The sequence below is a fragment of the Manihot esculenta genome, chromosome 4, assembly GCF_001659605.2.
Source record: "Manihot esculenta cultivar AM560-2 chromosome 4, M.esculenta_v8, whole genome shotgun sequence".
Classification (NCBI taxonomy): Eukaryota; Viridiplantae; Streptophyta; class Magnoliopsida; order Malpighiales; family Euphorbiaceae; genus Manihot; species Manihot esculenta.
This window is the reverse complement of record NC_035164.2, coordinates 28,198,062-28,213,064: the sequence shown is the minus strand read 5'-3', so window position 1 is coordinate 28,213,064 and position 15,003 is coordinate 28,198,062. Positions and strand designations below refer to the sequence as shown.

The following is a 15,003-nucleotide window of genomic DNA, read 5'->3' as shown; positions in this document are numbered from 1 at the left end:
TTAATTATAACTTAATAAATTCTTAAACTTTAAACAAAATATTATGTTTAAACACAATTTTATTAAATTTATAATTTTAAAATTATCTTTAAATATAATTTTTTAAATTCATAGTTAAATAAATAGTTTTAAAATTATATTTAAAAATAATTTTTCAAATGCATAATTTTAAAATTGTATTCAAAAGTATATTTTTTTTTAAATTTAAGTGTTTAAATTTTTTTTTTTTAAATTTAAGTGTTTAAAAGTAATGATTTTTAAAATTTAGATATTTATTAGCTCATGATCAAAGTTAAGTTAAAGATGCTATAATAAAAATATTAAAATTCAAACGTTCTAAGTATACATTTTACTAATCCAATTCATTAACTTGTACACACAATTTCTTGATACAATCTACAGCTTCAAAATGAGAAGACTTTTTTCTAGTAATTCAGTTTGCTCAACCTTTCATTCGGATATACATGTTCAAAGTTTTTGAAAAAGCTAAAATTGAATTGAATTGTCAAAGCTTGTGTTCCTGAGCAGTCAACTCAATACTTGACAAAGCCAGCTGTATTGGCCAAGGTTACTTTTGAATTAGAAATGTCAAAGATGTGTTTGGTAGCAAATGCTAATCTTCTTTTTTACCTGTCGAATGATAAATATGATCAATGGAAGTTTCATGCATGATACATGCAAAACCACCTATTGAGTATGATCAACATAAGCTTGCCAGTCAATGTTTTTGGTAGGACTGGTTAAAGCAGAACATAGGGAATGAAATCAGAAATATTTTGCTTTGCATAATTGCTACAAAACTTGGAGGTTTTCATATATTAATCTTCCTTGCAGGACTCTGATGTAGGAAAATCACAAATATTCCTTCTTCTATTGAAAGAAAAATATTCTCTACACTAAGATGACCACGCGAAAAAATTGTAATAGGAAAGTCATGCAGAAGAAAATTGTAGAGCATAACCTATAACGGTCTTGAAGAATTAAAAAGATAATTGATTAAATTCCAATGCTTTTGTGTACATTGTACATGCTACTCTATTCTTTACAAAATTGTGTGTTCAGAGTTTAAGTCTCATGAACAATTTAAGCAAGAAATAAAATCAATGAACATGTTTTCACTGCAGGGAATTGTAAGGCCACCCATTGGATGATCATATCCAAATTCTTCTTCAGCTTGGATTAGTAAATCTTGAAATGAAGGTTTGTTCAAGTATGATACTGGAATCACGAATCGCTTCTTTTGCTTTTCTCCAACATAGACGGCAAGGTAGCCCTTTGGCACATCCATGGCTATTGGAGCTGTTTGGTTTGCAGAAGAAGACCTCTGAAGAATTTGCTTAGCACGAAGAATAGCAGGTAGACGGAAACCCATATTCTGAATATGAATGAGCAGTAGAAAGATCAGTAAGGACTTCCAAAAGAAAGGAGCTCTTGATGCTTGAGATTGTAAGGACCTGTGATGCTTTTAAATCTACATGTATATACAGTACACATTAAGGTACAGTGGAAATGCTTTAATGCAAGCTAATGAGTGGTTTGGATCAGGTCTAGTGATACTCATGAAGGATCACATGGTTTTGTCTTCAACCTAATCGTCTATAATAAATGATTGATGCACCAATTCTGAATTCCCGGAAACATCATGACCTACCACTTCCAGGGAGGACTACTTATTTAAGCAAAAATGCTAACTTATTCAATCTTTTTTTCATTACTGAGGGACATGCTCCAAGCATCCAGAAGTGTAGGACTCTGTACTCTGAAGAAGGTAGGGAATCCCTCATGTGAACATCACAGCAGCTTCTTTAGCTACTTGATGAACTGAAGGTTAGAAAAATTGTGGGATGTTTCACTTTGTCCGCAACCCTAAACCTAAATGAGTCAGATATCCCATCAATTTTTCTGACAAGACACCCTGAAGTTCACATTAGCCATTCCCTACCATCAGGTACCTATCACCTGCTAGCTAATTTTGAAAACCCGTATAGTACTACAGATATCATTTATGGATTCAATCATTGCACATGATAAAACTAAATGCAAAAACAAATATTACAGCTTATCTTTTATTATTGTTTCTTTTTCCTCCACCTTTTGATGAACATTAGACATTACAGCCTCATATATTTCGAATTATGGAAATATATACCTGGCAGCAACAATTCCATTATATGTGTCAGAACGTTCTCAAAGGAAGGATGCTTCAAGTGCCATATTGGAACACTAAATCTCTTTCCCAAAATATACAGCAAACTGGCCTTTAGGAACATTAGCAGAATTTTCCTTGATAGTAGAATCCACGTTATAATTGGTTTAGCATTTATAATCCCTGCAAGCGAACACCCAGTTTCAAATTTATGACCAAGATTAGATTTTTTGAATTTGGAAGATAATTGAAACAAAAAAAAAATTGGCACTGGATCGCTAATCAAATATATGTAAGCAAAACTTCCAACCACACTCAATTTGCTGGCTGGGAATTGCAATGTGGTAAACTGAAACAAACATTTCATAAGCAATCATATCTGACCTTTACCAGAATTTGTTCCATCAATTATTTAGACAAGCCACAGCCACTAATGCTAACCATTTTCAAGCCTTAAATCACTAGTTAGAGGATGATTAAACCCAAGCTGTGATGGTAATTGAAGCTAGGACTACATATATACTAAAACATTTTCCATCGGCCTGCAATGGTAATCAAAACCGTACTGAAAATTGATTAGAACCAAATCAGAATCGGAAATGAAAATTTCCTTCTAGTCTGATTCCTAAAAATCTAAGAGCCCAATATTTGGTTCTGGTTTTGGTTCTAAACTAAAACTATAGTGGCACCGGAACCAAACACACTCCTAATTGGACTTAGGATTATTTAAATCCATTATCCAATCTATAACAAATGAAAGCTAATCCAAGATCCAACCTGTAGTATCCTGGTTTGAGAGAAACTGTTTTCCACAATAGGAAAGGCACACAGAAGAAAATTGCAATAGGAAAGTCATGCAGAAAAAAAAAATTATAGAACATAATATATAATGGTCTTGAAGAAATAAACAAAATAATAATGATTAATGCTAATTCTTTTGTATACATTGAACTTGTAACTCTATTCTTTACAAAAATGTGTTCAGTGTCCTAGTCTCATGAACAATTTAAGCAAGAAATGATATTTCTCTTAGACATTTCATCAAACAAAATAGACAAGTTACACAACACTAACCTCCACAATACAAACTTACCCAGTTCCCACATACCAGCTGCTAGATACACCATCACTCACTCCCTTTGACTACTATATCCTTGAACCTTTCGACTGACCAAACAAAGAGCTGGATCTGCATGCTATACTTTCTAAAACCAGCGGAGACACAATTCCTCGAACTAGCTTGCACGACAAGCCACAGGGGTGCGCTCTACAACCTCTGTATATAGCTGCAATCGAACCCTTCCTCTGATTCCTATTTACAGATGCATCAAAATTAATTTCGAAGAAAACCCAAGGGAGGAGATGGAACTGTGGTTAACTGATTCTGGAGCTGTTTGACTACAACAGAAAGTGCACGAACACAAAAAAGCCACACGTTCTGGTTGTTTCCTCCAAGCCCATGAAATCAAATTCCCGGTTGGGCTAGGATTTAGGGCCCAACTAACTTAGACATCCAGTTACATTTTTTTATATATATATAATTTCCGTTTCCCATTTGGAGAAGGATTTTCTTTGAAATTACTATAAATATGGACCCCCAGCAATAAAGAAATATCATCAGTAGCTTCCACGAAACAAAAAACAAAAAAGCATCAGCAGTCTTGAGAAAAAGGAAAAAAAAATCACCCAGCAATTACATGGCTGAGGTTGCAAATTTTGAAGGGTGTGACCTCAAGAATCAAAGATTTGGTACTCTTCTCCATGGAAAGTAATTCATTTTTTAAACGAGAATAAATTGGGTGTAGAGTTCAAACGTAATTAGTTGTTATTTTTATTTATTAAATGTAATAAAAAAATTTTAATAGATTAATATGCTTTGATTTCTTTGAATTATCAAAGGAATTTTGTTGTTCATCATTAAATTTTAAAATAATCAAAGCATACATTACAATTTCTTCTGACAGTGATGATTTTTGTTTTTCTCAATAGATCCTGCTACTATATGATCATTTTCAGAGCCAGGGTGGTAGTTTTTCTCTGATAATCTTTTCGTGTAATTTCCACATTTCAACTTATTAACCAAAACTCATGAATGCTGAACTAATAGATTTTACTAAATTTTCTATGTGACTTGCAGAATTGTCTTCGGAATCATAATTGTGATTCATTTAAGATTAAGCGTCATTCCGATAAATGGGTTATTTATTTATTTGAAAAAGGAAAAAAAAATAGAGAAAGATAGAAAATGCTTGACTTCGTAGAACCCATAGATCATGCAGGATTGGAAAAGATACTGTCTTGACTTGTAGGAGAATCTTCTGAAATTTTAAAGTACAAACTATATAGCCAAATGAAGAAAAAGAGAGTGAGGACCACAATAAATGCAAAATTTACGTTATAAATTTCCTTACGGTTAACTTATCTAGAGGAATTTATAATTTAATTTTTAAATATTGTTATTATTAATAAGTCAGTATCTATATTTTCAGAAACTTATTAAAATGTTATTATCTTTTTTCTTCGTCAGCAAAACAGTCCTCCTATCTATTTTTGTCATTAAAAATATAGCAAAAGATCAAATTATCATTCATTTTTTCCTCCTCTCATTCTTCGATTCTTCCTCTTGTTCTTCAGGTTTTTCTTTTTTTTTTTTTTCTTTTTCTTCTTTAAGGAAGAGAAGAAGGAGATTATCTTTTTATTCTCCTTCTTCTTCTTTCTCTTCTTTTTTTTTGAAAAGGAGGAAGAGAGACTATTTTATTGACAGGAGAAAGACATTTTAATAGATCTAAGAAAAAATAAGAATATTTTAATAAATTTCTGAAAATGAATGATATCTACAGAATATGCTTGAATTTAAATGAAAGAATTCTAGCAATTGGATGACTTTTCATTTAATTTCAATATAGTTTAAAGGGTTGAGTTTGTTGTCGAAACTTGTGCGGTCATACATTCCATACTAGATGTTAAGAGAACAATAAGAAAGAAAAATATCAAAACATTAGTTATTTAGAAATAGAGAAGCGAAAGAGTTTATGAGAAGAAATATAAGGTATGAAGATTGTGGTAGTGGGTTTTATATCAAATGTATATAGGAAGGATACACCGTTGAAACTAAAACTATCACAATTATTAATATATAAATCGTAATAATTTAAATTTAATAACTTACTTGTTCGCTATTTATAACGCTTAATTTAAAGTATTAAAATCGCAGTTTTATTTTTATTTTATTTTTATTATACTTTAATTATTTATATTTATTATTTTTTTATAGTTATTTGAATTGAATAAAATTTTAGTTTAATAATATTTTACATAATTTCTATTAATTCTTTAATTATTTTATGCTTTTATTATAATTAATATTTTTATAATAATTTTAATCGATTATATATATTTATTCTATATAATTATTCACATTAAAAAAATATATAACATTTGTTAATTAAATTATTTTATTTATGATTTAAAAAATTATTAAATCAATAAATCATACTACCGTGGAATAATAAAAACTTTTTACATAATTTTTTATTATGAAATTATTGTTAATATATATATATATATGTGGTTTGACGGAATAATAGAGAGTCTAATTTATAGAGTATGAAGATCATATCACTAGTCTTCTTAACTTAGAATGAACGAATAGGCAGATCACTTCAAAGCCGAAACGAATGGGCAAAACTTTTTAAATTTGGATTAAAAACCAATAATTTTTTTGGATGAAATTAAATGTTAAGACATCAAATGGTTCCAACATCTGTCACTGCTTGATGAATGAAAACCTAAGGTTACACCCCATTTTCTGCAAATCCAATTCATTAACTTGTTCAATTTCTTGATACAATCTACAACTTCAAAATGAGTTCACCGAAGACTTTTTCCTAGTAATTCAGTTTGCTCAACCTTTCAATCAGATATGCATTTCAAAGTCTTTGAAAAAGCAAAATTGAATTGTCAAAACTTATGTTCCTGAGCAGTCAACTCAACACTTGACAAACCCAGCTGTATAAAAAGATGTGTTTAGTAGCAAATGCTAATCGAATTTTTATCCTGTCAAATGATAATATGATCAATGGAAGTTTCACGCATGACATCTATATACCACGTGTATTGGGTATCATCAACATAAGCTTGCCAGTCCATGTAACAAAGTAGGACTGGTTAAAGCAGAACATAGGGAATAAAATCAGAAATATTTTGCTTTGCATGAAGAATTTGCATAATTTCTAGAGAACTTGGAGATTTTAGTCTTCCTTTCAGGACAGTGAGGTAGGAAAATAAAAAGGCTTCCTTCTTCTATTAAAAGAAAATGTTCTCTACTATAGGAAAGTCATGCAGAAGAAAATTGCAATAGGAAATATCATGCTGAAGAAAATTCTAGAACATAATCTACAATGGGCTTGAAGAAATAAAAGAATAATTGATTAAATTCCAATGCTTTGTGTACATTGCACTTACTACTCTGCTCTCTACAAAATTGTGTGTACAGAGTTCAAGTCTCATGAACAATTTAAGCAAGAAATGACATCAATGAACATGTTTTCACAGCAGGGAATTGTAAGACCACCCATTGGATGATCATATCCAAATTCTTCTTCAGCTTGGATTAATAAATCTTGAAATGAAGGTTTGTTCAAGTATGATACTGGAATCACAAATCGTTTCCTTCCAACATAGACTGCAAGGTAGCCCTTTGGCACATCCATGGAAGCTGTTTGGTTTGCAGAAGAAGACCTCTGAAGAATTTGCTTACCACGAAGAATGGCTGGCAAACGGAAACCCATATTTTGGTATGAATGAACAGAAGAAAGATCAGTAAGGACTTCCAAAAGAAAGGAGCTATGTTTGAGGTTGTAAGGACTTGTGATGCTTTTAAATCAAAATGTTTATGTGTGTATATATACACATAACATTAAAGGTACAGTGGAAATAATCTAATGCAAGCTAGAGAATGGTTTGGATCAGGTGTAGTGATACTCATGAAGGATCACATGGTTTTGTCTTCAACCTAATCTTCTATAATAAATTATTGATGCACCGATTCTGAATTCCCTGAAACATCATGACCTACCACTTCCAGGGAGGACTAATTATTTAAACAAAAGTGCTACTTTTTCAATCTTTTTCTTTACTGGAGGGACATTCTCCAAGCATCAAGAGGTGATAGGACTCTGTGCTCTGAAGAAGGTAGGGAATCCCTCATGTGAACTTCACAGCAGCTTGTTTAACTACTCGATGAACTGAAAGTTACAAAAATTGTGGGATGTTTCACTTTGACCACGACCAAATGAGTCAGACATCCCATCAACTTTTCTGAAAGACACCCTGAAGTTCACATTAGCCATTCCCTACCATCAGGTACCCATCACCAGCCAACTAATTTTGACAGCCTATACAACCTTTGCCAACACATTATATCATTTCCTGCTTTTCCGTATAGTACTGCAGATTATCCTACGAAATACTACATGTATCTTCTATGGATTCAATCATTGCACAATATAAAACTAAATACAAAACAAATATTAGAGCTCTTCTTTTATGACCAAGGCTAGATTTTTTGAATTTGGAGACTTTGGAAATCAAAGGAAAAATTTGGCACTGGATTGCTAACCTTGCTAATTACATATATGTTAGCCAAACTTTCAACCACAATCAATTTGCAGGCTGGAAATTGCAATGCGGTACCCTGAAACAAACTCTTCATAAGCAATCATATGGTTTGACTTCCAAAAAATTTGAAGATAAAGACATATACAAGAACCTTTTTTTCTTCTCTCTGCTGCAATTTATACTGGCCTGCCACTTCAACAATTGCAAGCGTTGTATCATGACATATGCCTGGCAGTACATTCAGACTAAAGATCAAATAAAAAGAACTAGCATGTGGATCAAGTTGTGCATAATTTGATGCAGCAGAAACTAAACATCCTTTTGGTACATGTTAGTCGAGCTTCATGATCAAGCGAAAACATATATTGACCTTCAGCATTCACCACCAACACCTTGTCTTTAGAGCCCCTTCACTGACAGTCACAAAGAAGATATCTACTCCTTAGTTAATGATGATATATTCCCTGCTAGTGACCGTATGAGTCATCTTCTTCTATTAGTTTCTTCAAATTGATCTTTATCAGAAAGCTGTAGCTTTTTGGGTTACACAGCTGGAAACGCCCATATATAACATACTTGATTCCTGACCTTTACCAGAATTTCTTCTATCAATTATTTAGACAAGCCACAGTCACTGCTGTTAACCATTTTCAAGCCCTAAATAACTAAGTAGAGGATTATTAAACCCAAACTGTGATGGCAATTGAAGCTAGTACTATATATATACAAAACATTTTCCATAAGCCCAGAATGGTAATCAGAACTGGATTAGAACCAAATCGGAATTGGAAACAAAATTTGCCTTCTAGTCTGATTCCTAAAAATCAAAGAACCAAATGTTTGGTTCTAGTTTTGGTTGTTAGCTAAAACTATAGTGGCACCAGAACTGAACACACTCCTAATTAGATGTGGACTAATTTAAATCCATTGTCCAATCTATAACAAATGACTGCTAAGACAATTAAGATCCAATCTTAGTATTGTGGTTTGAAGGAAACTGTTTCCACAATAGGAAAGTCACATGGAAGAAAATTGGAATAGGAAAGTCATGCAGAAAAGGAATTGTAGAACATAACATATAATGGTCTTGAAGAAATAAAAAAAAAAAAAAGTAAATGATAAATGCTAATGCTTTTGTATACATTGTACTTTTTAACTCTATTCTTTACAAAATTGTGTGTTCAGAGTTTAAGTCTCATGAACAATTTAAGCCAGAAATGACATCAATGAACATGTTTTCACTACATGGAATTGTAAGACCACCCATTGGATGATCATATCCAAATTCTTCTTCAGCTTGGATTAACAAGTCTTGAAACGAAGGTGCGTTCAAGTATGATACTGGAATCACAAATCTTTTCATTGGCTTTTCTCCTACATAGACTGCAAGGTAGCCCTTTGGCACTTCCATGGCTACTGGAGCTGTTTGGCTTGCAGAAGGAGACCTCTGAAGAATTTTCTTAGCACTAAGAATAGCAGGCAGACGGAAACCCATATTTTGTTATGGACGAACAAGAGAGATCAATAAAGACTTTGAAAGGAAAGGAGCTCTTGATGCTTGAGAATGTAAGTACTTGTGTTGCTTTTAAGTCCAAAGGTTTTTGTGTATATATACAACAACATTAGAGGGAACAGTGGAAATGCTCTAATGTATGCCAGTGAATGGTTTGGACCAGGTCTGTTGATGCGCATGAAGGATCACATGGTTTTGTCTCCTAATCATCAACACTAAATTATTGACACACCAATTTTGATGTTTTTGACATATCATGACCTACCACTTCCAGGGTGGACTAAGAGTTTCACTTGAAATTGAGAATTTGGCAGTTTCATACTAATTATTTAAGCAAAGAGCTGACCTATTCAATCTTTTTTCTTCACAGGAGGGGCATGGTCCAAGCATCCAGATGTCATAGGACTCTGAATTATGAAGAAGGTAGGGAAACCTTCATGTGAACTTCACACCATCTTGTTTAGCTACTTGACAAGAACTAAACGTTACAATAGAAATGGTGGGATGTTTCATTTTACAAGAAAGTAAAATCTTTTTTCCAGAAAAAAAAAAAAAAAATCAAATTCACTTTATGATAAGGTTCTAAAATCTTTTCTTCCAAAGCAAACCTGTATGACATTAAACTCTCATGAACGAATCAGATACCCCATCTTTTTAACTCTAGTGCCCTGAAGTTCACATGAGCCATTCCCTACCATCATGTCTCCATCACCAGCCAACCCTTAGTACTCTTTTCATATGATTGATCAAGCAAATAAATCTTATGCCGCTTTTCCGTATAGTACCGTTGATATCTCCAATGGATATACTACACATATTCTATGGATTCAATAACTGAATTGATAAAATTAAATGAAAAAAAAAATATATATTACACCTTCATCACAGATAAACTAATAATGAACGTATGAATCATAGAAAAATGAGAAACAGCACCAGCATTATCTTGCAAACTTGGTTTATATTTGCTCTGTTTCTTAATTCATAAGCTATCAAATGGTTTTTTGCCTTTCCTTACAAAAGTGCGTAAATGACCTATTCATACCCATGCGGTGTAAAAATGGTAGAGTAGACAACCATCAACATGTGCTGATCACAATAAACAAAATCTTAAATTGGTAATTGGAAAAATCAAACAAAAACCATAAAAAAACTAGAGCTATTCACAAACGATATTTCTCCTAAGCATTTCATCAAACAAGAGAGACAAGTTACACAATACTAACCCCCCCAATACACGCTAACCCAGTTCCCACATAACAGCTGCTAGATAGACCATCACTCACTCCCTTCGACCACTATATCCTTGAAGCCTTTCGACTGAACAAGGAAAGAGCTGATTGCATGCCATACTCTGTATATAGAAACGATTCCTCGAACTAGCTAGCACGAGAAGCCACAGGGGTTCCCTCTTCAATCTCTGCAATCGAACCCTTCCTCTGATTCCTATTTACAGATGCATCAAAATTAATTTCGAAGAAAACCCGAGGGAGGAGATGGAACTGTGGTTAACTGATTCTGGAGCTGTTTGACTACAACAGAAAGTGCACGAAGACAAAAAAGCCACACGTTCTGGTTGTTTCCTCCAAGCCCATGAAATCAAATTCCCGGTTGGGCTAGGATTTAGGGCCCAACTAACTTAGACATCCAGTTACATATATTTTTTTTTTATAATTTCCTTTTCCCATTTGGAAAAGGATTTTGTTTGAAAGTAGTATAAATATGGACCCCAGCAATAACGAAATATCATCAGTAGCTTCCACGGAAAAAAAGAAAAAAAAGCATCAGCAGTCTTGAGAAAAAGGGAAAAAAAAAACATCACCCAGCACTTACATGGCTGAAGTTGCAAATTTTGAAGGGTGTGAAAGAAGTTTATGTGGGTGTGGATGTGGAAAAAGTCCACCAAGGTCTAAATTCCTAAGTTATCTTGTGGACTATGACGCAACCTATGCTTGGCAACCTCCTCCTCAAGGATGGGTGAAATTAAATGTAGATGGCAGTTGCTTAGGAAATTCTGGACCTGCAAGTGCAGGTGGCCTTTTACGGGATGTTTCATCTAATTGGGTGATTGGTTTCGGTTTAAATATTGGCGAAACTTCTATTTTAGATGCTGAGATAATTGGAATTCTAGTTGGACTTCAACTAGTTTGATCTATGGGATTTCGTAGAGTTATTGTAGAATCAGATTCTCTAAAAACCGTTAGATTGATTACTGAAAAAGATATTTCTTTTCATCATTTGAGTCATTATATTCAATATTGTAGGGCACTCTTGAGTTTGGATTGGCAATGCATTTTGTCTCATGTTTATAGGCAAAGAAATTATAGTGCAGATTCTCTTGCGAAACAGAGTTATGGTTTGAAACCGGAAGAATTAGAGATTTGGTACTCTCCTCCATGGAAAGTATTTCATTTTTCATTTTTTAAACGAATATAGGTTGGGTGTGGGATTCAGACGCCATTAGTTGTTATTTTTATTAGCTAAATATAATCAAAAGAAAACAAAAATTTAATGGATTAATAGGTTTTGATTTCTTTGAATTATTAGAGAAATTTTGTTGTTTATCATTAAATTTTAAAATAATCAAAATATACATTACAATTTCCTGTGATAGCGATGACTCTTAAACACTTACTGATATATTTTATTACTATCAGATTTGACTATATATATTGACCTAATTGGGAGGTTCTTTTTGTCTTTTTATTTTTTACTTGGGTTTGGATATTGTGGTCAATTCCATCTAAGTATAGGCCACCATTCCTTTTGTCACACCTCCCTCCCTCCCTCCCTCTTCCGCCATAGCTTGAATAAATGTTGATAATTCTTATTGTGCAAACAAGGGGAAGTACAGCAGATGGTGTTATCATGGATTCAACGATTTGATCATAACTGGATTTGTCTGATTTGCAAATAAGTGGGAGTTTCTTCCACTTATTAGATTATTGGATTAGATCTTTATCTTTTGATTATTCACTAAAACTGAAATAAAGGAATGTAAAAGAATAGCAAAAAAGAGAGTCATGATTAAAATTGCTAGAGAACTTGGAGGTTTCCATATTTTAATCTTCCTTTCAGAACTAACTCTGATGTAGGAAAATCACAAATATTCATTTTTCTATTGAAAGAAAATTGTGAACATAATCAATAATGCTCTTGAAGAAAATTTTGAAAAAATATTCAAACGCTTTTGTGTACTTAGCTACTCTATTCTTTACAAAATTGCATGTCCAAAGGGGCTGATTTTAGAAGGGGATAGTGCCAACCTTTCTATATGATCCGATGAGGTAGTAGAAAGTTTGATTTATAGAATATGAAGATTTTACCACTAGTCTCCCTGATTTTATTAATGTCCAAAACGAACAAACCGGTCACTTCAAAGTCTGGAACGGACGGGCAAATCTTTTCAAAGTTCGTATAGATTAATAACCAATAATTATTCAAATTTTTTGGATGAAATTACATGTTAAGGCATCAAATGGTTCCAGCATCTGTCACTGCTTGATAAATGAGAACCTAAGGTTACACCCCATTTTCTGCAAATTCAGTTCATTAACTTGTACACAATTTCTTGATACAATCTACAACTTCAAAATGAGATCACCGAAGACTTTTTCCTAGTAATTCAGTTTGCTCAACCTTTCATTCAGATATGCATTTCAAAGTCTTTGAAAAAGCAAAAATTGAATTGTCAAAACTTGTTTTCCTGAGCAGTCAACTCAACACTTGACAAAGGCAGCTGTATTGGCCAAGGCTACTTTTGAAGCAAAGAAATGTCAAAAAAATGTGTTTAGCAGCAAATGCTAATCGAATGATAAATATGATCAATGGAAGTTTCAAGCATGACATGTATATACCACGTATATTTGGTATGATCAACATAAGCTTGCCACTCCATGTAACAAAGTAGGACTGGTTAAAGCAGAACATAGGGAATGAAATCAGAAATATTTTGCTTTGCATGAAGAATTTGCATAATTTCTAGAGAACTTGGAGATTTTAGTCTTCCTTTCAGGACAGTGAGGTAGGAAAATAAAAAAGCTTCCTTCTTCTATTCAAAGAAAATGTTCTCTATGTAGGAAAGTCATGCAGAAGAAAATTGCAATGGGAAATATCATGCTGAAGAAAATTCTAGAACATAATCTAAAATGGTCAAGAAATTGATTAAATTCCAATGCTTTGTGTACATTGCACTTACTACTCTGCTCTCTACAAAATTGTGTGTTCAGAGTTCAAGTCTCATGAACAATTTAAGCAAGAAATGATATCAATGAACATGTTTTCACAGCAGGGAATTGTAAGACCACCCATTGGATGATCATATCCAAATTCTTCTTCAGCTTGGATTAATAAATCTTGAAATGAAGGTTTGTTCAAGTATGATACTGGAATCACAAATCGTTTCCTTTGCTTTTCTCCAACATAGACTGCAAGGTAGCCCTTTGGCACATCCATGGAAGCTGATTGGTTTGCAGAAGAAGACCTCTGAAGAATTTGCTTAGCACGAAGAATGGCCAGCAAACGGAAACCCATGTTTTGGTATGAATGAACAGAAGAAAGATCAGTTAAGGACTTCCAAAAGAAAGGAGGAGCTCTTGATGTTTGAGGTTGTAAGGACTTGTGATGCTTTTAAATCTAAATGTTTATGTGTGTATATATACACATAACATTAAAGGTACAGTGGAAATAATCTAATGCAAGCTAGTGAATGGTTTGGATCAGGTGTAGTCATACTCATGAAGGATCACATGGTTTTGTCTTCAACCTAATCTTCTATAATAAATGATAGATGCACCGATTCTGAATTCCCTGAAACATCATGACCTACCACTTCCAGGGAGGACTAATTATTTAAGCAAAAGTGCCGACTTTTTCAATCTTTTTCTTTACAGGAGGGACATTCTCCAAGCATCCAGAGGTGATGGCATCTGTACTCTGAAGAAGGTAGGGAATCCCTCATGTGAACTTCACAGCAGCTTGTTTAACTACTCGAAGAACTGAAAGTTACAAAAATTGTGGGATGTTTCACTTTGACCACGGCCAAATGAGTCAGACATCCCATCAACTTTTCTGAAAGACACCCTGAAGTTCACATTAGCCATTCCCTACCATCAGGTACCCATCACCAGCCAACTAATTTTGACAGCCTATACAACCTTTGCCAACACATTATATCAGTTCCTGCTTTTCCGTATAGTACTGCAGATTATCCTACGAAATACTACAGGTATCTTCTATGGATTCAATCATTGCACAATATAAAAAGAAATACAAAACAAATGTTAGAGCTCTTCTTTTATGACCAAGGCTAGATTTTTTGAATTTGGAGACTTTGGAAATCAAAGGAAAAATTTGGCACTGGATTGCTAACCTTGCTAATTACATATATGTTAGCCAAACTTTCAACCACAATCAATTTGCAGGCTGGAAATTGCAATGCGGTACCCTGAAACAAACTCTTCATAAGCAATCATATGGTTTGACTTCCAAAAAATTTGAAGATAAAGACATATACAAGAACCTTTTTTTCTTCTCTCTGCTGCAATTTATACTGGCCTGCCACTTCAACAATTGCAAGCGTTGTATCATGACATATGCCTGGCAGTACATTCAGACTAAAGATCAAATAAAAAGAACTAGCATGTGGATCAAGTTGTGCATAATTTGATGCAGCAGAAACTAAACATCCTTTTGGTACATGTTAGTCGAGCTTCATGATCAAGCG

The 15,003-nt window shown here is 33.4% G+C and overlaps 4 protein-coding genes across 5 annotated transcripts; all 4 read right to left on the bottom strand.

Moving 5' to 3' along the window:
• Positions 1 to 972: 972 nt before the first annotated feature.
• LOC110614074 (auxin-induced protein 15A) lies at positions 973 to 3,562 on the bottom strand. Of its 2 annotated transcripts, none has more exons than XM_021755538.1 (3): positions 3,221 to 3,562; positions 2,150 to 2,329; positions 973 to 1,375 (listed from the first exon to the last, which is right to left on the bottom strand). In XM_021755538.1, exon 3 carries the CDS (start codon positions 1,370 to 1,372, stop codon positions 1,073 to 1,075), a length of 300 nt encoding a protein of 99 aa, XP_021611230.1. In that variant the 5' UTR covers positions 1,373 to 1,375; positions 2,150 to 2,329; positions 3,221 to 3,562; the 3' UTR covers positions 973 to 1,072. The 2 variants fall into 2 exon arrangements, with proteins under 2 accessions (XP_021611230.1, XP_021611229.1); XM_021755537.1 differs by having other exon boundaries at positions 3,240 to 3,562.
• Positions 3,563 to 6,554: 2,992 nt separating this feature from the next.
• On the bottom strand, positions 6,555 to 8,683 carry LOC110614083 (auxin-induced protein 15A). The gene has a single exon (XM_021755552.2). It carries the CDS (start codon positions 6,934 to 6,936, stop codon positions 6,652 to 6,654), a length of 285 nt encoding a protein of 94 aa, XP_021611244.1. The 5' UTR covers positions 6,937 to 8,683; the 3' UTR covers positions 6,555 to 6,651.
• A 181-nt stretch (positions 8,684 to 8,864) lies between these two features.
• LOC122723534 (auxin-induced protein 15A-like) lies at positions 8,865 to 10,907 on the bottom strand. The gene has a single exon (XM_043955988.1). The coding sequence runs from the start codon at positions 9,258 to 9,260 to the stop codon at positions 8,961 to 8,963; it is 300 nt and encodes a 99-aa protein (XP_043811923.1). The 5' UTR covers positions 9,261 to 10,907; the 3' UTR covers positions 8,865 to 8,960.
• A 2,503-nt stretch (positions 10,908 to 13,410) lies between these two features.
• LOC122723535 (auxin-induced protein 15A-like) lies at positions 13,411 to 14,661 on the bottom strand. Its single transcript, XM_043955989.1, has one exon. It carries the CDS (start codon positions 13,809 to 13,811, stop codon positions 13,518 to 13,520), a length of 294 nt encoding a protein of 97 aa, XP_043811924.1. The 5' UTR covers positions 13,812 to 14,661; the 3' UTR covers positions 13,411 to 13,517.
• Positions 14,662 to 15,003: the final 342 nt, after the last annotated feature.

What these genes read in the sequence shown, in the direction of transcription:
- LOC110614074 (XM_021755538.1), bottom strand. Translation starts at nt 1,372, where the DNA reads ATGGGTTTCCGTCTACCTGCTATTCTTCGTGCTAAGCAAATTCTTCAG.
- LOC110614083 (XM_021755552.2), bottom strand. Translation starts at nt 6,936, where the DNA reads ATGGGTTTCCGTTTGCCAGCCATTCTTCGTGGTAAGCAAATTCTTCAG.
- LOC122723534 (XM_043955988.1), bottom strand. Translation starts at nt 9,260, where the DNA reads ATGGGTTTCCGTCTGCCTGCTATTCTTAGTGCTAAGAAAATTCTTCAG.
- LOC122723535 (XM_043955989.1), bottom strand. Translation starts at nt 13,811, where the DNA reads ATGGGTTTCCGTTTGCTGGCCATTCTTCGTGCTAAGCAAATTCTTCAG.